The 23362-nt window shown below is 42.2% G+C and overlaps 1 protein-coding gene across 1 annotated transcript; it reads left to right on the top strand.

The window, feature by feature from the left end:
- The first annotated feature begins 21167 nt into the window (after positions 1-21167).
- On the top strand, positions 21168-21938 carry LOC122650545 (dehydration-responsive element-binding protein 1F-like). The gene has a single exon (XM_043843948.1). It carries the CDS (start codon positions 21168-21170, stop codon positions 21936-21938), a length of 771 nt encoding a protein of 256 aa, XP_043699883.1.
- Positions 21939-23362: the final 1424 nt, after the last annotated feature.

The raw sequence follows: 23362 nt of genomic DNA, 5'->3' as shown, positions 1-23362 counted from the left end.
ATTTCATGCATGGGCATTAAAGCAAGTGAACCAAAAATTAAAACATGGATTCCTACAATTATTGAACCACCACATCGCATGTGATAACATGTATCCAAGCCCATAAAATTAAAATCGCATTTTAATTGCAAGTGGGTAAAGAGGGAATCTCTTCACCCATCATCATCCTCCAAAAACAAAACAAAATAATAAAATTCTATTTTGAAAAATAATTTCCTTTTTTTTTTTTTTTTTTTTCATTAAACTGGAGGGAAAACAAGGGGGGGTGCATGCAGCCCACTTGCGCAGGCTGCAGGCACAAGGCCCACGGACAGAAGCCTATGGCCTGCTGCCCGTAGGCTAAAGCCCACGGACAGCAGCCTGCAGGCCCGCAGCCCGCAAGCTTACTGCCCGCAGGCAGCATCCCGCAAGGGGATGCGCACAAGGGTAGGTTCATGGGGAAGGGCGTGCGCAGAGGCTTGGCAGCGTGCACTCCCCCCCCACATATAGAACATGATTAAAAAATTTGAAAATTAAAAATTAGTAATAACAACCTAATTGGATACATGCTTCAATAATTGGAATAAACAAAACAAACCAAATCCATCATCACATGGGTAGGTTGTTACACTAACAACCTTGTAACTACCCATGTGCACTTGGGAAGGTTGTTACAACAACCATATCCTAACCACCCATGTGCCAACTAGCATCCCACTCATGATAATCATATTAACCATTAATTATTTAATATTCATGGGTGGGAAAGGTGGCTCTGATACCACACTGTTGGTCAAACAACGGTCCAGGGATCAAACCATGGTTCCCTAGGGAAACCAATATGCAGAAAAATTAGGGTTTTACACACCCTGGGTTATCCCATGGTGTCCCATGGGTGCCCCATTAAATTTTAGGGTTTCCCATGGTCGCCCATGGGAACCCTGGTGCATCCCTATTAGGGTTTCTCCTTCCCTATTGCATCCCATAAAATTAATTATCACAATAGGGACGGAGAAATTCTTCTCTAGTCCATCACATGGCAAGAGGGATCCATCCCATACTCGAATGCGCAGCGGAAATTAATCGATTCGAGTTTCTTTCGCATCCCATAAATATTAATAATCAATTAACAGAAGGAATTAATAAAGAACTGCTAACCTGGTGAGCCTCAAGTGTTGCTCCTCCAATAGACAGTGGTTCTTCCTCCAATGAGCGCTCCAAACAAACAGATCTGAACCTCCAATGGTGCTACCAAGGTTCTACACGCCAATCCCAGATGCCCTCAAACTCCTCAGCACATATTTAGGGTTTCATAAACCCTAACTCTCAAATACAGGTGAGAGAAGCAAGAAGAAGAAGAGAGATCACAAGAGGGAGAGAGAGAAACCAAAAACGTAGGAGAGAGAGTGTCTGCTCCAAAAACATGGAGAGCTTCCTCTTCTGCGTTTTATGGTCCCCTATTTATAATGATAGGGTTTAATTAAATCCTAGATAGATTTAATAGAGCCCTAGTGAGAGTCCGACTCTCTCTCTCTCGATCCCGACAATTCTGTTTAAACTCAAAGTGCTACACAGGTGAAGAAGCAAAATCTAATAGGGAAAGTATTAATTAGATTCTTTATTTAATTATTAATGGATAATTACAATTAGCACCCAATCCATTAATTAAATAAAGAGCCAATTAAATTAGCAAATTCCAAATAACTCCCTATATGATAACAATTTATCATATACAATCCCCCCACTAATCAACACCATCATTATGGAATCTAGGACATGTACACATGTATTGCCAAACCCCAATCCATAGTACATGTCCATATAAGAGCGTCTGTGCATCTGATCAGGTCCCGCAAAACTCGATAAAACACTTTATTTGAAATAACTATAAATAATGTATCATTTTATGTAAAATAAATTTTGCAAAACCATTTCCAAAACGGTATTGGATCCAGATTCTGATCCGACCATGCACAGACAGTCTCTATCTTGGTGTTCCCCAATCGGGCAGTGGTGACCGTGTTGGATAACTCCTTCACTCACAAAGTGTTCACGCATTCCCAGAACACCGGCTTTGACTCGCTTGAGTCTCAGTCATTGATGAACCAAAGAATGCGATCACACTTTGTAGTGACAGGGTTCCCTCAGGTACAGGGTGTCGGTGACACATGTCTATCCCTTCCTACATCTGGCTAGGGGTGTCAACCGGTCGGGCTCGGTCGGGTTCAGTCGGGCCTAGCCGGGCCTCACCAATTGTGCAGGCTGCACCGTGTCCGACCATTTAAGTATTCGGTCCGGGCCATGTCGGGCTCGATCGGGGTTCGGTCGGTGTCGGTCTTTAATCGGGTACTAAAATCGGGCTTTAATCGGGTCTTAACCGGGTTGTGGGCCTGTTTAACTCTTCATCGAGTCTTACCCGGTTCTTAATCGGGCCTTTACAGAATTAAATTCTTACTTCAAAAAATAAAGCGAAAAGAAATGGGTTTCCACCTAAACACATTCAAGACCCAAATCCAAACCCAATTTTTCAAACCATAATATTTTCCTGAACTTATGTTTATTAGTTTCTACCAATAAAAAGGAAGAACTTATGTTTATTAGTTTTTATTTACTGATTTGTTTCTTTTTGTAATTATAATTAACTCAAATTTATGAGGTGCTTATGCTTATCAGCTCAATCATCATTGACGGTACTGGGTTCGTCCTGCTATTTGTTTTCTCTTTGGAGCAAGAACACCCCCAACCCTTTTTGTATATGTCTGATTCTGATTCTATGAAATGAGAAGCTTAATGGAGAAGAATATAAACATTTTTCTGAGTTAAGGAAACCCATCAATTGAATTGCCCATTTAATTTGGGCTTAATGAGCTAATCATTTTAAGGAGTTAAATAGGAAAAGAGAGAGGGTTATCAGGTGGGCAAAATGGATTAATGGAGGGTGGTTTGCTTAAAGGGTCGGGCTAGGTCGGGCTGTAGCTGGGCGGGCTAGGTCGGGCTTGAAAATGGTCGGTCCGGTCGGGCACCCGACGGGCTAGGACCCCACACCGGGACCGCCCTATTATTAAACGTGTCGGGCTTAAGCCCGACACGTTTAAGAATCGGTCCGGTCCGGGTCGGGCTTTAACCGGGCGGGCTCGGTCGGGCCTGCCGGGCCGGGCCTGGAATTGACACCCCTACATCTGGCAGTAATACATGAGGGAATCGACAAAGTAGATTCTTCGCCAATGCACACATCAAACATGTGAGCACTCGCATTCGTACCCTGACATCACATGTCTAGGCATACCCAATGCGATGACCATATGATAAGGGTGCCCAGCCCAAACCCTAGTCGTGACTACCATTTTAAGAATAACTTACGGACACATAATGCTCAAAAAGTTTATATCGCATGTGACAATATTAAACTAAACTGTATAAATGTTCAATACAAAGGTGAATCGGATTGAACCGGACCGAACTGGGTTTGATGGACACACACTTGTCCAGCAGAAAGAACATATAAAAAATACAATAGTCTAATATATGGAGAAAACTGTGAGTACAAGCCCAATGATATACCTTAATGGAGGCATGCCCTTTATCCAAAACAGTAACAAGCCAGGTGCTGTGGGAATAAAACCAATTCATACTCAAATTCGCACTAGCAGAGTAGACGATTAGGGCATCACAGAGGGCAATTAGAATTCAGATTATTAGACAAGAAATAGAGGAAGACACTCGAGGAATGGGTCTTAGTTGCTGCTCACGAAGAATGCCCTGCTGGTCTTGTGTGGGGTAGGAAAACAAGCGAGAAAGAGAGAGAGAGGTGTTATTTAGTCGTGTCCTTTACTTCTCCGTCTCTCTTTCAGTCCGGGTCACTTTGTGCTCAGTGTGTTTTCAGTGACTCATACTCAAACTTTCAAATCTTAAGGAAGGAGATGATTCTCTGGCCAACAACCTAGACGTTCCTCGTAGTATTCGTCGATCAATTGAAGGGAACCTTTAGCTCTGCCGGAAACAAGAGAGGGAGGTGAGGTTGGAGACGAGAGAGACCATGGATAGATTTTGGGGAAGATGGGCTGTGCTCAATTACATTTTAACCCTTAATTATAAAATCTAATTAAAGTTATTGGTTTTCTATGATTTTTTTTTAATTTTCAACAATGAATGTAATTTTACTCAGTCATCCACAAAAATTTATTTTCAATTATACCTCTAATGTAGTTCCAAGAGGGTAATTGGTGTCATCTAGAAGGTTCGTGACAACTTATAACATGTGGAGACAGAGACTGTTACACGGCGCCAGCTTGCACTAAAATCTGAAAATAGGTACCTTCCTCTTCTTCTTCGGCTCTTCCTCTTTTTAATATGTTGGGTGAGGGGGTGGCGTTTTAATTACTTAGAACGATTAAACGACCCATATAATAAACAAATTGATTGCTTACCAAATACCAATTACCACATGTGGAAACTGGAAAGTGGAAACAATATTATCTGGTGGCGCATCTATTTCTCAATACGTACAAGATATTTGATATGGTGATGGCCGTGGGGTAGGAAGACTATAAACCAACCGACATTCCGACAAGAGTGTAGAGAAGGGAGGATACGGAGTAGACCGACAAGGACCACATGTCCACTGTGGTGGGCCTGTATTTGGCAAATTAGCACCACAAACTCGATCTCTTCCTTGGGTCCTTTTAGGTGACTTTAAACACTATTTGCTCACCAACCACCTGTATTTGGCAAATTAGCACTGCAAACTCGATCTCTTCCTTGGGTTCTTTAAGGTGACTTTAAACACTATTTGCTCACCAAGGGAGAAATTGGATGGGAGATCTGTCCCCAATAGAATGACTCAGCCTTTAGCGGACTGCATGGCTAAGGCTGATCTCACCGACCTTAAATGGAGAAGTTGTTTATACACTTGGACGAACCATGGCTGTGGGGCTGATCGTATGGCCACGAAGATCGATAGAACTTTGGTGGGTGGGAACTGGCTTTGATGCTTTCTCGATTTCTCACGCTCTTGTAGAATCTTGGGGTTTCAGATCACAGTCCGATGGTGGTTAACTTAGGTGCTCGTGGTCAAAAGCGTGGTAAGCAGTTCTATTTTTATAATCATTGGACTGACCATAAAGACTTCCTCCCCCTGTTCGTGAAGTGTGGCGCAACCAAGTTCCAGGCTCACCCATGTTTGCTCTCCTCAACAAGTTAAAGGCTTTGAGAGAAAGGTTGACGACGTGTGTCGGTGGAAAAATCCAACACCTACACACAATGGTACAACGACGTGGTGGAAACGTGAGCGTGCCAGAGCCTTTGACGTTGGTCCAAACGAAACTGGAACCAGTCTGCCCTGGCTTCCAATTAGGGCAAAACGGCCTGTTCCAACATCCAGCCAAGGTGAAACGACTTGTTCCAACCAAGGCGAAACGACCTATTCTAACTTCCAGCCAAGGTGAAAATGGCATGTTCCAACCAGGGCGAAATGGCCTATTCTAACTTCCAGCGAAGGTGAAAATGGCCTATTCCAACATCCAGCCAGGGTGAAATGACTTGTTCCAACTAGGGTGAAACGACCTGTTCTAACTTCTAGCTAAGGTGAAAACGGCCTGTTCCAACAAGGGCGAAACAGCCTGTTCTAACTTCCAGCCAAAGTGAAAATGGCCTATTCCAACCAGGACGAAACAACCTGTTCTAACTTCCACCTAGGGTGAAACGGTATGTTCTAACTGGCGAAACTGCCTGTTCTGACTTCTAACCAGGACGAAAAGGGAATTCTTTTCGTGCCTGAGTTAACTCTAAGATCTTTTGGGTAAAAGCAAATCGCGGTGGACGAAGCAAAGAAGATTGAAAATCAAATTATTGCTTGACAATTACATAGCCATTGAAGATGCTTACACCTGGTCGTCTACAGACTGTTGAACATGTACAACTTGGTGTTGAGCTACACTAAACTACACTAACCACACCAAATCTCTTGTTGCCAGTAGCGAATCTGTTGAAGTGCCCACATCTTGCTTAGCGACGATTTATCGAAGCTTGCGAACTTGATTCTGATGATGGTCTTCTGAAACACAGGCCAAAAGACATGATTGCTGGAGTTATTCTCCAAGCCCGACCTACAAGAATGCCCCTTGAAACACAAGCCAATGAGGCATTGGTGGCTGGAAGCCAACTCCAGCAAAAATTACAGGACAAGATGAGAGATAGATATCGATCTACATCTTGAAAGATTAAAAAAAAAAAAGGAAAAGATAAAAGATAAAGATAAAACTCTGTTGTAGAGTGTTGTGTTGTTGATCTATGGTCCCTTCTCCTTCACACTCTCTCCTTTTATAATTGCTCCCTTGGCAGTTGTGGTAGTTCCGTCTATGAATATCTTTAGGTGGTGAATCCACAATTTTCTGCCGCACCTTCCCACTTCAAAAGGGTAACTCTTTGATGACAGCATGCAATGCATAACCTTATGCATAACCGAATCCCAAGTTGTAAAAGTGGGGTGTAAACAATGTGGAGCAGATCAAACTTCCATCGACTTGATGATCGTATCATTGATCTCTGTGGCGCGGTGGAAGACATTCAAGCTTATCTGCAATCCAGCTTTGTCAGTGATGCACAGATCCATAATGAGAAATCTTTAACCACCCAACTCAGGCGATTTTTGAACATCAAGGAATCCGAGTTAACGTAACAGGCTCATATTCGTTGGCTTAAAAAGGGGATAGCAACTCACAATTTTTCCATTGGTCAGTGAAGGCTAGAAGAAGTCAAAACCGATTTGGCTCTATCTTAAATGCTGATGGTGACCGTATCACTGACGAGGAGCATATTCATTTGGAGGTAGCAAATCACTTTGGGACGGCCTTTAATGCAACCCCACAGATTACATGCTCTAATTATGATCTTCCTTTCAATCGTAGACTTGATGCTGTCGAAGGCTCTAATCTTTCTAAAGATTTCACTGTTGATGAGATAAAGGTAGTCATCTTTGATGCAGATGATGATAGTGCTCCTGATACGGATGGTTTCGGTGTGTATTTTTTTTTTTAAGAAGGCCTGGGAGGTTATTGGGAATGATGTATGTGAAGTCATTCTAGATTTCTTCAAGAATCTAAACTTTCCGCACCAATTGAAGATGTCCAGACTAACTTTGGTTCGAAAGGGTCATGTTCAAAATACTTTTAATGAGTTTCGGTCAATTGCAGTAAGTTCTTTTATTTATAGGTTTATTGCAAAATTACTGGCTAACAGGACAAAGTCTGTGTTGCATAAGTTGGTTGGATTTAACCAATCCACCTTCATTGAGGGGAGATAAATTGCTGACAATGTGCTACTTTGTCAGGAATTATTGAATTGATATCACTCCAACAGTGGCATGCCACGCTTTGCAGCTAAAATCAACCTGAGGAAAGCTTATGATTTGGTACAGTGGAGCTTCCTTTTCACTCTTCTACTCAGGTTAAATTTCCCACCAATTTTTATCCATTGGGTGGTACAATGCATCGCCAACCACACCTATGTGGTTTTTCTCAATGGTGCCCAATCCCTACAGTTCACTGCAAATAGAGGACTGAGGCAAGGTTGCCCAATGTCCCCATTCCTTTTTAATATTATTCTTCAAGAATTCACTGACTCCCTAGCAGCACCGGCGAAGGAAGGGTCATTCAAATACCATTAGTATTGTGAGAAACTAGAGATCACTTTGATATGTTTTGCAGATGATCTTTTCGTTTTTGGGAAAGCCAGCGAAACAAAACAAATGCCACTGTATTAATTGGATCGTCTCTTCCATGATTTTCATGCAATTCAGGGCTTACAATCAATCATGGTATGTCCTCTATTTTCTTCGTAAAATGTTCAAGTGATTTGAAGGGGTTTTTTGGTAATACCTTGGGAATTGTTGTTGGTTGTTTACAAATTAAGTACTCTGGTGTTCCATTAGCATCCAAATGGCTTAGGGCTAATGACTTCATGGATTTGGTTACTAAGGTGGAGAATAAAATGAAATCACGGAGAACAAGAACCTTATCCTATGCTGGTAGGTTAACACTTCTTCAATCGGTGAATATGGGCACCATTTCATATTGGATTGGGGTTCTTTAAATACCTCATTGAACCCTCAACACCCTAGAACGGCTGATGGCAAAATTCCTATGGTTTGGCAATGCAATCAGTGGAGGTTTTAAAGTTGCTTGGAGTTCTATTTGTCGCCCAAAAGAGGAGGGAGGCCTTGGCCTACATCGACTAAGGGAGTGGAATGATGCAGCCCTTATGCGACATGTTTGGAGTATAGCATCAGATTCACCTACATTATGGACCCAATTCATCAAGCACTGATGGCTTAAGAGACACTCAGTTTGGTCCTTTGCCGCTGCCATCATCTTGCTCCTCAACTTCTCATGCCATTCTTAGTGCTCATGAATCTGCAATTCGGTGCATTTGACATTTGATTAAAACTAGCTCGAAGACACTACTCTGGTACGACCCTTAGCTACTGAATGGACCTCTTGCAAGTTCTAGTTTGCTGGTTGCTGAGGCACTGAGTCGCCATCCCTTTGAACATGTTGATATGCTAATTGATGAAGATGGAACATGGAATCATGCGACAGAGATCCAATCCACAAAGCTGTACAAGAGGCTACCTGAGGACTCTATGGTTTGGGTGTCTTCTTCAAATGGTAGTAGAATCTCCCTCCAGTCGGCTTGGCAAGTCGTTCATGAATGAGGAAACAAGGTTGAATGGGCCAATTTGATATGGTTCTCTCTCTCTCAATCCCACTTCTCCTTTATTACCTGATTAGCAGTAAAGGGCAAGCTAACAACCAAGTCCAAGATAGCTTCGTGGGGAATGGCAATTGACACTACATGTCTTCTGTGTAATGAAGCGCTTGAAACCTTGGATCATATTTTCTTCCAATGTAATTTCTCTACAGTGGTTTGGAAGGAGATATTATGGAGGAATGGGTTTGACAGGGATCCTTTGGAATCTTGGATGAATGAAATTTCATGGCTAACTTCCCACTGTAGAGGCGACTCACTCCTAAACAGTGTGAGGAAGCTCAATTTTACAGCCACGGTTTATCGTCTTTGGGGAGAGCGAAATGCCAGGGCCTTTTAGTAGACGGCGGGAACTCCTCACTCGATTCTTCATCAGATTGTTCTCCTTGTTGTAAGGAATGTTTTCCACACTATCTTTATTGACTTGAGTCAAGTATATATAGTACAACAAGTGTAACTGAACAAGAAGCTTCTAGAGCTGAATGGACAATGACGTGCAACTACTGAACAAATACAAGAATATATAAATGTATTATATTGGTGAGTCACTTCTCCTTAACACGCCCCGCAAGCGTAACTGATCGTAGACCGTAAGCTTATCCCGTAGTAAGAGAAAGTGAGCCCGACTCAACCCTTTGGTAACAACGTCAGCAGTTTGATCAAGTGTGGAGACATAGCGAACAAGAAGCCGCTTGGAAGCAACAAGATCCCGAATGTAATGAAAGTCAATCTCGATATGCTTTGTTCGAGTGAAAAACGAGATTGGCAGTCATATAAGTGGCGCCATTATTGCCACAGTACAGCATTGGAGCATGTGGAAGATAAACCCCAAGTTCCCCAAGCAAGGAACGCAACCAAACGAGCTCTGTAGTGGTGGCAGCCAATGCCCTATACTCGGCCTCAGTCGAGATATGGGAAACTGTACGTTGCTTCTTAGAGCACCAGGATACAAGGTGTTAACCCAAATAAAGGCCAAAGCCAGTAGTGGAATGTCGATCATCAGGGCACCCAGCCCAATCGGCATCGGAATAGGCCGATAACAAAATGGATGAACGTTGATCAAAATAAAGACCAAGAGTGACTGTTCCAAGGAGATAACGGAGAATGCGCTTTACATCAGACCAATGAGCATCTGTGGGTGTGTGCATAAACTGAGCAACCTTGCTCATGGCATAGCCAATGTCAAGGCACGTTGCTACCAAATACTACAGGGCACCAACCGTTTGGCGATATAAGGTTCCATCAAGCAGAGCAACACCGGTAGTGACAGAGAGAGTTGGACCAGCAGCGACAAGCGTGGAAATGGGCTTAGCATTAGCCATGCTAGTCTTAGTCAACAAGTCGGTGATATACTTCTGTTGAGTGAGAAGTAGACCCCTCGAAGACCGTTGGGCCTCAATACCCAAAAAATAAGTAAGGGTCCCAAGATCCTTTAGAGTAAAAGCTCCAGACAAGGCTCGATAGAGTTTGGAAATCGCAGTTGCGTCATTCCTAGTAATGAGGATATCATCAACGTATATGAGAAAGTATATCACCACCAAGTTTGACCGATAAATAAACAAGGAGGTATCCGTTCGCAAAGCAACAAACCCATGAGAAATAATAAAGGAGATCCACTTAGTGTACCACGCACGAGGTGCCTGCTTGAGCCCATAAAGGGACTTACGCAAGTGACAAACACGGATCGGATATGTTGCATCAGCAAAGCCGGGTGGTTGCTCCATGTAAACCGTTTCGGTGAGATCACCGTGGAGAAATGTGTTGGAGAAATCAAGCTGGCGAACCGGCCAATCATAAGTCACAGCCAAGGACAAAATGACACAAATAGTGGTCGATTTGACCACAGGACTATACGTCTCGTCAAAGTTAAAACCTGGGCGTTGATGATAGCCCTTCGCAATAAGGCATGCTTTGTACCGCTCAACCAACCCATCCAGTTTACGTTTGACCCGAAACACCCATTTGCAGCCAATGACACTACGGGCTGAATTGGGGAGAACAAGGATCCAAGTCCCATTAGTGAGTAAGGCATTAAATTCATCCTACATTATCAAGCGCCAGTAGGCATGGCGGGCCGCCTGTGAATAACAAGTGGGAATAGGTGATTGGGCAGAATCATAGGGAGTTACAACATGCAAATTCATTCGGGCAGAACGAGGGCGTAAGGAACCAGTGTGGGACCTGGTTAGCATAGGATGGGAGCAATAGGGTTATTAATTACGTCAGGCAGCCCAGCTATTGGTACTACATCACCAGGCCCAGTTGTGGGTATTACATCACCAGGCCCAGTTGGGGGCATTACATCACAAGGCCCATTGCCATTTAAATCGGCAGGATCAATTCGATTAAGTACATCACAAGACCCATTATCATCTATTACAACACAAGGCCCACCTCCAGGGAGGACATTAGGGCGTTTATGATAAGGCATTGCAGCAAGTCCAGGCACATGAAGTAGCAGTGCAAGTGGATACCAAAGTGGAGACATTGGTGGTGGCTCAGGGACAGGAGCTGGTGTTGACCAGTACAGAGGACAGGGAAATAGAACTGAAGGAGAAGAAGGTAACCAGGAAAAGGGGGGACCGAAGGGGAACCAGAAGAAAGAAGAGTGGCAAAGGGAAACACCTGCTCATCAAATATAACATCCCGGGATTTGAACACACACCGTGTCGCAGGATCAAAACAAAGATGACCCTTGTAAGATAGTGAATAACCAATGAAGACACAGGGTTTAGACCGAGATTGAAGTTTGTGCTTAGCATATGGCCGAAGCCAAGGATAGAACAAACACCCAAATACTCGCAAAGAGGCATAGTCAGGGGCAGAGCCAAACAACTTCTGGAAAGGAGAAAGCTGGCCAAGAATGGGTAGTGGCACCATATTAATCAAATATACAGCAGCAAGAAAAGCCACAGTCCAAAAATAATCAGGCATAGAGGCCTGAAGCATGAGGGAAAGGTCAGACTCGACAACATGTCTATGTTTGCACTCAACAACTCCATTCTAAGCCTGAGTGTGGAGGCAAGAAAATCTGTGGGATATGCCATGGGCAGCCAAAAAAGTAGCAAGTTTAAGAAACTCACCTCCCCCATCAGATTGGAATGAAGTAATAGAGCAGTGAAAATAATTTTCTACAAGAGCCTTGAAGCGAGTAAACACAGCTAGAACATCCGATTTATGCTTAAGAGGATATAGCCAATAATATTTGGAAAAATCATTAATGAATACAATGTAATAGCTAAAGCCATCAAAGGAAACTGTAGGGGCATGGCCCCAAATGTCACTATGAATTAAGGCAAGAGGCCTAAGACTAATGGAGGAAGAAGAAACAAATGGGAGTTTGTGAGTCTGTGAACATCTGCAAGTATCGCAAGTAGACAGAGTGCCAGAGTGTGGAGCCCCCGGAATGGTGGAGAGGATCCGTTGAACACACGAGGGAGAAGGATGGCCAAGTCGCCTGTGCCAATCTATGAGAGAAGTTGCAGTCGCCAACATAGTAGAGGAATTAGAGAGCATAAGGGGCAGCAAGTAGAGACCATGGTCACTCAGGCTGCGACACAGAATCTAGTGAGTTCGACGGTCCTTGATAACAAAGGAATCAGCAGAGAATTCAAAATAGACTAGATTGTCAGAAGAAAAACAAGAAACAAATAAGAGATTACAATGTATAGAATGTACACAAAGAATGGATGACAGAGTAAAAGAATGTCCAGAACTAACAATAGTAGAGGAACCAATAGAAGATATGGTAAAAGCATTACCATTACCAACAATAACATGCTCATTACCAGAGTAGGATTCACAGATTGCAAGGTTAGAAATATCTGTAGTAATGTGATTATTAGAGCCACTGTCCAAGATCCAATGACATGTTGAAGAAGAAGAACGAGCAAGAAAGGATAAACTCGGACAGGCAGAGTGAACATAGGAGCAAAAAACCTTACCTAAGTAGGCGTGATTGAACCTTTGAGGACACTGAGTAGCAGTGTGCCCTTCCAGACAACAGATCTGGTAGGTATCACTCGAAGAGTTCATGAAAGAAGGAGAAGAACCTACCGGAGCCGAAGGAGAGGAAGGTTGTAGAGGGGTGGAAGTGCCACGATTGCCACAGGAGCCACTATTCTAAAAACCAGATCCACCATTCCTAGAGCCGTTGTTGTTGCGGTAATAACCAAATCCACCATTTCGATCAGAGCCAGAACCACCGTTCCAGAGATAGTAACTAGATCCACCATTTCGATCATTAGAGCAAGCTTAAGGCCAATTGGAGGAGCCAGAACCACCTTTCTGGTGATAGTAACCAGAGCCACCATTAGAGCGAAAGTGGTCATAGCCAGCACCGTGCTAACCACACAAAGTGGAAGCAGCATTTGCCGTCAAGATGCCATCGGTAGCAGTCGAAGCTGAGGAAACCAAATAGAGTTCTTAACTTACCAGAAGACCAGACAAGTCCAAAAATGAAATAGGCTCAGCGCATATGCGAATGGAGGTCACAAAACCGTGATAATCTTCACCAAGGCCGCAAAGAACAGCAAGAACCAAGCCTTCATCTGCCACAGGATTGTTAATCGTAGCTAGGGCATCAACGATAGAACGAACCGCCAAGAGAAACTCAGCAATCGAAGAAGATCCTCGTTGAAGACGAAGCAGGCGATCCTTGAGATCCATTACTCTGGATCGAGAAGAAGGGGCAAAGACCCGATTGAGGGTTTGCCAAGCGTCGAAAGATGTGCTAGCACAAATGACATGTGGTAGAGTTTCTTCAGACAAAGAGGAAATCAACCAATTGAGAATCAGTTGATCTTAGTGCTCCAAGAGAGAAGCATCATCAGTGGCCGAAGGTTGAGGAAAGATTTTGTCGATGTAGCCAAGAAGGTTATGGCCACGGAGAAGAGGAAGAAATTGCGCTCTCCATGGGAGGAAATTAGTGGAGGAAAGTTTTAATGGAAGAGATGGATTGACATTCAAAGAAACCAGAGGTGACAAGGTGGAAGTCACAGAGATGGAAGGTGCACTAGACGGATTGGAGGCCATGACAGAGCAAGAACAGAGAAAAGCGGAGAAAGAAAGACAAGCAAGAACACAAGAAAAGGAGAAAAAAAAGGAATCTCGTTAGAGAGAAGCTCTTGATACCATGTTGTAAAGAATGTTTTCCATACTATCTTTATTGATTTGAGTCAAATATATATAGTACAACAAGTGTAACTGAACAAGAAGCTTCTAGAGCTGAATGGACAATGACGTGTAACTATTGAACAATTACAAGAATATATAAGTGTATTATATTGGTGAGTCACTTCTCCTTAACACTCCTACTCTGGACAACAACAAGAATCGTGACTTGTTCCCTTTGCTCATTGCAAGATAACGACTCATGTTTGGCCTCCACCACCTGACAGTTGGTTTATTCATGAGAACAACATAGTGAATGTGGAGCTTCAGGCTATTAGGAGAGGACTTTTACGAGCAAGAGAAACGAGTCTAGCAAAAATCCAGGTGCGCCTTTGCTCATTGCAAGATAACGACTCATGTTTGGCCTCCACCACCTGACAGTTGGTTTATTCATGAGAACAACATAGTGAATGTGGAGCTTCAGGCTATTAGGAGAGGACTTTTACGAGCAAGAGAAACGAGTCTAGCAAAAATCCAGGTGCATTTTGACTCATTGGTGGCCATTCAGATGATCACAGGACATTTCTAGGTCCCATGCATGGACAGCCATGGGATAATAGAAGACATTGACGAGCTCAGGATTCACTCTGAAGTTGCATTTTTTCGCACCATGTGAGAGAGATCAACAGCTGTACGAACTACCTGCTTGGGTTCTTAAACTCTTTTCAGGAAATCCTATTGTGTATTGATAGCCTTCCGTTGGCTCTTTCTGTACTAATACAAAACGATGCCAATGGGAAGAAATACACCAGAATGTAACTCAATACCTTAATTCTTTATTAATATAAGCTCCCTTTTCTATAAAAAAAAAAAAAACAAAAAAAAAAAAAACCAATCGAGATCATCGGGACCTTTGTTGCCGCTGCCCGTGCAGCCTCAAATAGGTAGGGTGTGGATCCCTCCCGGGCAGGGTGCTTGGGCAGTGGGTAGGGCGGTCAGGTCACATGCCGGCCACATTGGCAAGCAGCAGCAGAGGATCCAAATCCGTGTGAAACAATGTGTTGGCAGTCATTGGATCCCACATGCATAATATACTTGGGAAAAGAATGGTACCTGGTTACGTGGCTTCTATGTTTAGAGTGAGCAAAAATACCATACTACTCCATGAAAAGGCAGAAATCTCATTCAAGGCTATGCTTGTAGGTTATTCCATTGGAGAGATAGCATTCTCTTTCCCTACGCATAATTAATTGTAAATTGTAATGCCCCATGACCACCGTTTGAAGAATGAATAATAGAGTCGAGTAACAGTGATAATTGAATTGAGAGAGAGAGAGAGAGAAAGAGAGCAGGGTTTTAAAACGCATAATCAATGACGAAAGTGTTCAGTGTGGATTTTAATCTGATTTGGATTGGAATCAGCTTGAATCGATATGAATATGCCTTAAAATCTGCAGATTTGAGGAATATTCTAACAATTCTGATGTTTTTATTTAAGAATCGACCAATCGCATCATATGAAATCGTGATCGGTGACCCCCAATTCCCGATCTAAATCGAGCTTCAAAGCACATTTAAAATATTCTTGTTAAAGCATGGAAAATTTGTTTCAGAGCTGAGAAACAAATTTAAAGTCATGATTTAGTTGGGAAAGAATGCACAACCATGAGCAAATAATATAATGCAAGAAATTTAACGTGGTTCAACAAGATTGCGTACATCCACCCAAGAGAACAAGAGATTTTTTACCAAACTTGAAAAAAACTTTGTACATCATTTTCCACCTTGCAAAGTGATTTCTCTTTGCTTGTGGTTAGGTTCTTCCCACAGTGACAATATATAGCAAACCCTAAAACCCTAATCTCCACACAATTACAATGTTAACACAACCCATTGACAAATGTAAGCCCAAAAATAATTATGTGGATCCGCATAATACAATACACACCCAACTCCAACAATCTCCAAATTGGCTTGGATTCTGCAAGCCAGACTGAAGAAAACCAATATTGATGTTGATTCTGCAACCTCTACCATTGTCTCTGCCGATCCACCATATCCAACCGGCATGGCCCACACCCTGGGTATCCTTGCTTGTCCACCATACCTAAACCGGCATAACCCACACCCCCCACTTGGGGTGTCCCGTACGGCTCACTATTGTAGCAGAATTGAGATTGTAGCTGTTAGATTTAAAATATATTTAATATATATTTTATTTTATTTTAAGTCTCAAAATATTTTGATTGCTTTGTTATGGTGTGGGACCCATGTGATCAAAGAAGTAATTCCAAAGGTTGTAACATTCTATGGGTACCCTAAAGTCTATTCATGGTCACTATCATGAGTGGGAAGGTGGGTCAAGAATATTGAATGAGATTGATTTCTCAATTCATGGCCATAGGTGATGTCTCTCCCTTTATGGGGTTTTAAGGCCTTTATGGTCTTAGTGGAGAATGAAAGAATTTTAAGGTCATTCATGACCCTTAGTGGGGAATGACCATGAATTTGGAATTAACCTCCAATTCATGTCCATATTCATGTTCATAAATCTTATTCTTCAATTTGGTCATAAGTGGATGATTATTCTTGGGAATTCCAAGGGAGTGCAATGATTGGTCTTGGGCCTATATAAACCCAACCAATTGCTTTGTAAGAGACATCTTTTGGATACATGTTCATGCCCATACTTAGCAATCACTAAGAGTATTATTCTCTCTCTCTCTCTCTCTCTCTTTTCTTCTAAGTGTGTTAGAGGGTTGTTGTGTTGAAGCTCTTGGCTCCTTCAAGGGACTAGAAGGACTGCTTCATCTTCTAGTTGGAGGTTGTTTTATCTTGGGGTAGTGGTGCAGAACACTCCTTGGCAGTAGGAGGCATCAATTACCTTAAAGGCAGCACCACAAGTGTGACTCAACCTCAAGCTTGTTCAAGTTGTTGCGCGTGTGGTTCTACATCAAATCCAAGCTTTGGTCTTCTCATTTCAGCCAAAGGTCAAGCCTAGTTTCTACTGCTTAATCTATTGTATTGCAATTCGTGTTGTTTCAATTATTTGTAAGGAATTGTAATACAATTACCCAACAGTAGCTTCTAAGGGGATCAAGAGTTGTCATAAGTCCAAAAGTTGCCAGATGTGTGCCTCACAGAAGAAACTATAAAGTATATGCTTAATCTAATTTTTTTGGTCACTCATACTGCTTATTTTACCTTTATATTAAGTTGCAAAGCACAGGAGATTCTAGTATCAATATTAGTACTGCTAGGTAATTTTTTTTTATTCTCTTTGCTTAATTTTCCTATTGAAGTAGTTTCCAGGCTACTTCAAAAGCAGAAAAAACATTTGTATGGATTGTTTGGTTTGCTCAAATTGTGATTGGTGTATGTATTGCAACTTTTTTATTCTTTATTTCTCTATCATTAGAGTTGGTAGAAGTAATTCGCAAATTAGAATTTGCGAATCTTGATAAATGATATAAGCGCTAATGTAGAGAATATCGACGTAGTTCCTAGACTCCTTGGACCGTCAAAAAGTGACCTAGTCTAGCAGAAAATACTGAATTTCTCAGGACTTCGGATGAAGCCCACACTTGGACGATTTGCTATTATAATATATTTATTAAAATTGGAGATAGATCGAGATCTACAAGTGAACAGGGTGAAACCCGGTTCAACCAAGGCGTTCTTTCGAAATTCACTTTGTTTTCAATGCCGTCCGGGGTTCCGACGTTTTGGCACCAATTTTTTGAATTTTGAATTTTGGCACAATTTTTGAATTTTGAATTTTGGCGCAATTTTTGAATTTGATTTATGGTTCCCTTTTGTACGTTCGAAATGTATTTTGAGCCATTATATAAGATCTCTTTGGATGTTTGAAAGCTCATCTTAAAATCTATAAACAAGTTGTTTTCATCTCTATTTTCCTTCTTGGATTTAGGGTTTTCACCTTTTGGATTCGAGGGTTCGTTTATGCTAGAATGATATCAAGCCCTCATATTTCTACTACATCGAGTGCTTGCTAACTTTAAGCTTTGTATGATTTAGATTATAATTCTCAAAATTATCAATTCAAAGTTACCTAACTTATGGCCACCCATACATAATACTATTTCTAAATTCTGAAACCACATATAGCATCAGATTAGCCCCCCAAAAAAAATTTCAAAGGCAATGTCATGTCTTACGTTTGAAATTTATTGCCTTACTAGTGCCATTCCTCTCGGTAAGCATTTTATTGCTTGTGGTGTAGGATAGGTTTGGTAAATCTAATACAAATTCAAAGATGGTGTAGGATTGGTTTGGTAAATCTAATACAGATCAAACTTCGGTTTGGAATGGTCTAGTAGCACAAAAGTCACAATATACATGTAGAAAATCAAGTCTAACAATAGTCATAATTGATGAAAATTTCCAAATACAAGTAGATTTCATGGAAATCTATCCATTCAAGGGGGATGGAAAAATTACGTACACAATGCAAATGGACCCAAGAATCACAAGGTGCTTCAACCAGATTTGGGAGATTCTGCCTATGAACGTCGGATTGGAGTGTGGTTGTTACACATTGGTCGCCAGAGGTAGGGGAGAGGTAAGGGGAGGTCGCAAGAGGTAGGGGAGAGGTTGGGGCACTGTTGATTTCAATTGCAAGGTGGTGGTTAGTGGTGAGCAGCGCGGTATTGCTTGCGGAAGAGGTTCCAGATTAGGGTTACAGATAGGAGAGAGGGTTTCAGCAAGGATTTATGGTAAAGGTTAGGGTTTTTTTTACCTGGCCGGCGGTATGCTCACAAGGGTGACTTCGATAATGCTTTCACATGGTTTCCTTCATCTTCTCCGGTGATTGCAACTCGCCTCAGGCACTGGAGCAGAGTGAACAGTGGAGATTGGAGGATGGAGGGTGGAGGATTCTCACCGATGAATTAGGGATTAGTCATTTAGGATAGGAAAGGGTAAATCTATCACTTTACTACCCTTTAAGGGTGATTTAGGCATTTACAAAAAAATTAACCGATGACATCATCACTAAACGGTGATTGACTAATGGACAAGACCTACTTGAAAGAAATGGCAAAATGCAAGGGTTATTCAAGTACGGTTTTGAAAAATGGATGCTTTAAGTAATTGGGCAATAGTACAAGGGGTGTATAAGTAATTTTCCCTATTTTCTTTTGTTTGTCACTTGGATCCCATTTTACTATATGGTCGATATGCCCCAATCTTTCCTTCTTATGTGACTAGTTTGAATTCATTACAACTTTATCAAGTGTCATCAAAAGCAAAGAAAAATGATTACAAAAAAAAAAAGGAAATGTTTTTGAAAATAGGCCTTGTATCTTGAGTGGTCCAATATTTATCATATGGTAGTTCAATTGGGGTCTAAAGTTTATAGACAGCCACAAGTAAACCTCATAGTAATTTCAGTTCAAACAAAAATTTTCGAGTGGAAAACCAGAGCTTTGAAATATCAAGACAATGGGAGTGTTGCCGTCAAGAAATCGCTCAGCGATCCTTCGAGTGCCGTAACCTGTAAAAGACCCTAGGTGACAAAGGAGAACCAGTGTGGTTCCGGCCTAGGACTCTCCGATGCCTAAGTTAGATCTCTCTGAGCAAACAGATGAATAGTAGTATTCAATATGAGTTAAGATGTCCCCTGATGGGGTTGTGTACCTTGCCTTTTATAGTAGAGCATGGCGGTGTGGAGAGTCCCAGTTGATGTAGAGTCTTTGCCGTAGGTGATAGAGTCCCCGAGTAGCAGGACTTATCCTTGATAGATTGTCTTCCCGTGAGACATGGTGTCACGGTAGACCTGGTAGTCGTTTTCCTGAGAGACGTACTGTCAGGGTAGACTTGGTAGTCGTCTTCTTGAGAGATGCAGTGTCCTTGATAGACTTGGTATCCTTGGTGGATGGACCTCATCTACGTGGTAGATGAGATTCCTAGTAAATGAGTTCGTTCAAACTACGTGACTCGATAGGCGGTGGCCTAGAGTCCTTGGTGATGCGATCCGTGTCTTGTTGATGGCGGTGATGACTGTCGTGTTCGAGGGAGACTGTGCCCGGGGATGACGTGTCCGGGGAAGCCATGCCCGGGGTCTTCGCCCAAGGGGGTTGGTGCCTAGGGAGGTCCACGCCCATGGGTGTTGGTGGATGGTGCCTGCGGTTGGTCCTTCACTGTCTCTGTTTTGGTTTCCTTTCTTGGTCCGGGACATGTGGCAACCTCTAATTGGTTGGAGTGAATTTGGGTTCATCAGGGAGACTACACAATAGTTGTACGAATACCTTAGATATGCATAGACATACATGGGATGCATTCTAATTCAGGAGGAAGATATTTGATCGAATTAGCATATGATATTTGACCGTCCCACCACCATGAAAGACGGAAATCCCATTTCTGTTTTTTTGGAAAACAGGAGCTTATATAAATAAAGAATCGAAAAACAGAAAATAATTACAGTCTTTGATATTTTCTTCCTCGAGCGTCTTCACCAACAAGGTGATCAAGAGCTGGAGGAAGGCTAGTGGGGCTAAAGAGGATTTTCTGATCAGCCTGGACATAGCTAGCCAAGAAATTTGCACAGAAATTTGTTTCTCTAACCACATGAGTAAAAGTGCGGAGAACCGCTTAGACAGGCTCAGAATATCATCTATAAGCTCCAGACAATGTCAAGGACCGTGGAAGACGCCCTTGATCATTTGGATAGCACTCATGGAATCCGATCGCACATGAACACGCTGCCAGCCTTTAGTGCTTCCACACACTCAACCAGCGTTGGGCTTGTCCCTGTACCAAATGAGGTCCTCGTGCTATTTTAGCTTGGGGGCGGGGTGGGGATCGGAGGATTATAGACAAAGTCGGCACACAAGTGGCCGTTAAGACGGTTATGATTAAAAGTTCCCAAAAAAAGTTACGGGATCAAACCAGATATCGTGGGGGACTCGTTTACTTTTGGAATGCTCGTTCAAAACCCCTACAAGGCTATTATCATCTGTTGTGGGCCGTTTTCCAACACGTGAGTTTTGTAAATAAAATTAATTCACGTGGGTAAATAAAATCCATCCTCGTACAAAACCCCTATAAGGCTATTATCATCTGATGTGGGCCGCTATCCAACACGTGAGTTTTGTCAATAGAATTAATCCACGTGGGTAAATAAAATTCCTTTTTATCAGATCAGTTTATGTTTCTTTTCGCGTGTCCATATTACGGTAAAAGGCGTGGGCAAATACTCCAATTTTCATGATTATCAATTAGACCCTTTAAATACTCGCTTCAACTACTAACCTCTACGAACTCCAAATCAAAGTCACAAGCCATATTTTATGGAAACATTTGAAGAAGAATCATCGGCATCGTCTTCATCCAGTGAAATCCAAGCTTCCAAGGCGGTGTGCAACAACCAAATTAATACAGAGCCGCCGGAGCTGGAGCAAGTACCGCAAGTGGCGGCGGCAGCGAGCACCACCAATATCATAATAACCCAAAAGAGGAAGGCTGGGAGGAAGAAGTTCAGGGAGACAAGGCACCCGATCTTCAGAGGGGTGAGAGAGAGGAACGGAGGAAAATGGGTGTGCGAGGTTAGGGAACCCAATAAGAAGTCTCGCATATGGCTGGGTACCTTCCCGTCCCCCGACATGGCCGCCAGGGCATACGACGTCGCCGCCATCGCCCTCCGTGGAAAATCGGCCATTCTTAACTTCCCTGATTCCGAATGGATTCTTCCGCGAGCCAAGTCATCATCACCGAGGGATATACAGGTGGCAGCTCTCCAGGCTGCCGAGTCATTTCCACCTCATCCTCATACCGTAACCAGTAGCTGCTCTTCCTTCTCCTCGTCCACCACGTCGTCCCCCACTGCTTCTGAGTTGCCACATGTCAATGAAGGAAAGAAGGGTGAAATTACAGAAAACTCAACAGGAGGAGGAGGAGAAAGAGCAGCAGGGGAATCGGTATTGTTCGTGGACGAGGAGAAGTTGTTTAATATGCCGGTACTTATTGACAGCATGGCAGAAGGGATGTTGCTAACCCCGCCATCGATGAACAGCTGGGACGACGTGGATTGCCAAGTAAACTGGTCCTTGTGGTCTTACTGACTAATTATTTAATTCTTTTTTTTTTGGTAACTGACTAATTAATTTTTGTAAGAGCGTACAATACATGGTGTAACCGAGTACCCGTTGCCTCAATACTTGGCTACGACTATTACCAAAAAAAAAAAAACCTATGACTACGACTATTAATAAAGGGTACATTCATGTTTCCTCCTGTTCAATGACCTGTATAAAAGGAGCCCAGATCTCTTCTATTTTTGTGACCTGCATAGAAGAAGGTGGACACATTTTATTTTATGACCTATATAGAAGGTGCAGACATTTTATTTTCGGGACATGTAAGAAGGTACATACACATTTTATTTTATGACCTGTATAGAAGGTGAGGCATATTTTGTTTCCGTGATATATATAGAAGGTGTAGGAACATTTTATTTTGGTGACCTGTAGAGAAGGTGGAGACATCTTTTATTGTATGACTCGTATACAAGGTGCGAGCATTTTCTTTTACATGCATATTGATTGTGCATTCATCTTATTTTTAAAAACTGTTTGGTTGAAAAAAGCAAATTACCTGCCAAAGATTCTTATTTTTAAAAACTGTTTGGTTGAAAAAAGCAAATTACCTTCCAAAGATTTACAAAATCTAGAGATTCATCATTTTAGTGTAAAAAGTGAAATCCATGTTGAAACCAAAACTTGAGACAAGGTATAAAAGGGCATGTATCTTCAGATTCACAAAATAATCGGGAAACAAATCTGCATTATTGAGACCTTCTTGAGACCTGAAGAGCTACGTTCGAAGATCTTCTGCAGCTACTTCCTTCCTCTCTCTCTCTCTCTCTCTCTCTCTCTCTCTATCTCTCTCAGATTCGTTTGCAAATCTATTCATTTTTGCAGGATCTTCGTCCTACAACTAGTGTTTCATCCCCACGAAAAACAGAGTTCGCAACCTGCAAACTGAAGCTCAAGAACAGTTCTGCAAATCGAGTTTGTGGCCTTCAAATTGAGTTTGCTGCCTTCAAATCGAGCGTGTAATTTTGTGCTTGCCCTAAAGTATCAGTCATAACAGCCTTCCATTCTTGCACCTACCATTATCAGTCATAACAGCCTTCCATTTTTGCACTTACCATCATTACATGCAATCCCATGCAATCCTATCTTACCATTATTTATCTTTCCGTTATTGTATGTAATCTCTCTCAATCCCATTATTCTTTCAATCACATCTCTCTCTATATGGTAAAGGTGATTGAGTTTCCAATCTTGTGGATTCCTCTCCCTCTTCGCCATCTCATACTGCCTCCCTTAGTCAAATTCTATATCATAAGTTTTTTGCTAAAGATCAGCAAGAATTGTATTAAAAAAAGAAAAAGAAAATACAAGAGAAAAGACCGGGCAAACCCAGTCAGATACAGCAACAAGGAAAGGACCGAGTCCTCACACACAACTCAACCAACACCAGC

The sequence above is a fragment of the Telopea speciosissima genome, chromosome 2 (genome assembly GCF_018873765.1).
Source record: "Telopea speciosissima isolate NSW1024214 ecotype Mountain lineage chromosome 2, Tspe_v1, whole genome shotgun sequence".
Classification (NCBI taxonomy): Eukaryota; Viridiplantae; Streptophyta; class Magnoliopsida; order Proteales; family Proteaceae; genus Telopea; species Telopea speciosissima.
Note: the sequence above shows the minus strand (reverse complement) of the source record. Positions and strands in the feature narration are given on the sequence as shown.

Bases quoted from the DNA above. Each gene is read 5' to 3' on its own strand.
- LOC122650545 (XM_043843948.1), top strand. From the start codon at position 21,168: ATGGAAACATTTGAAGAAGAATCATCGGCATCGTCTTCATCCAGTGAA.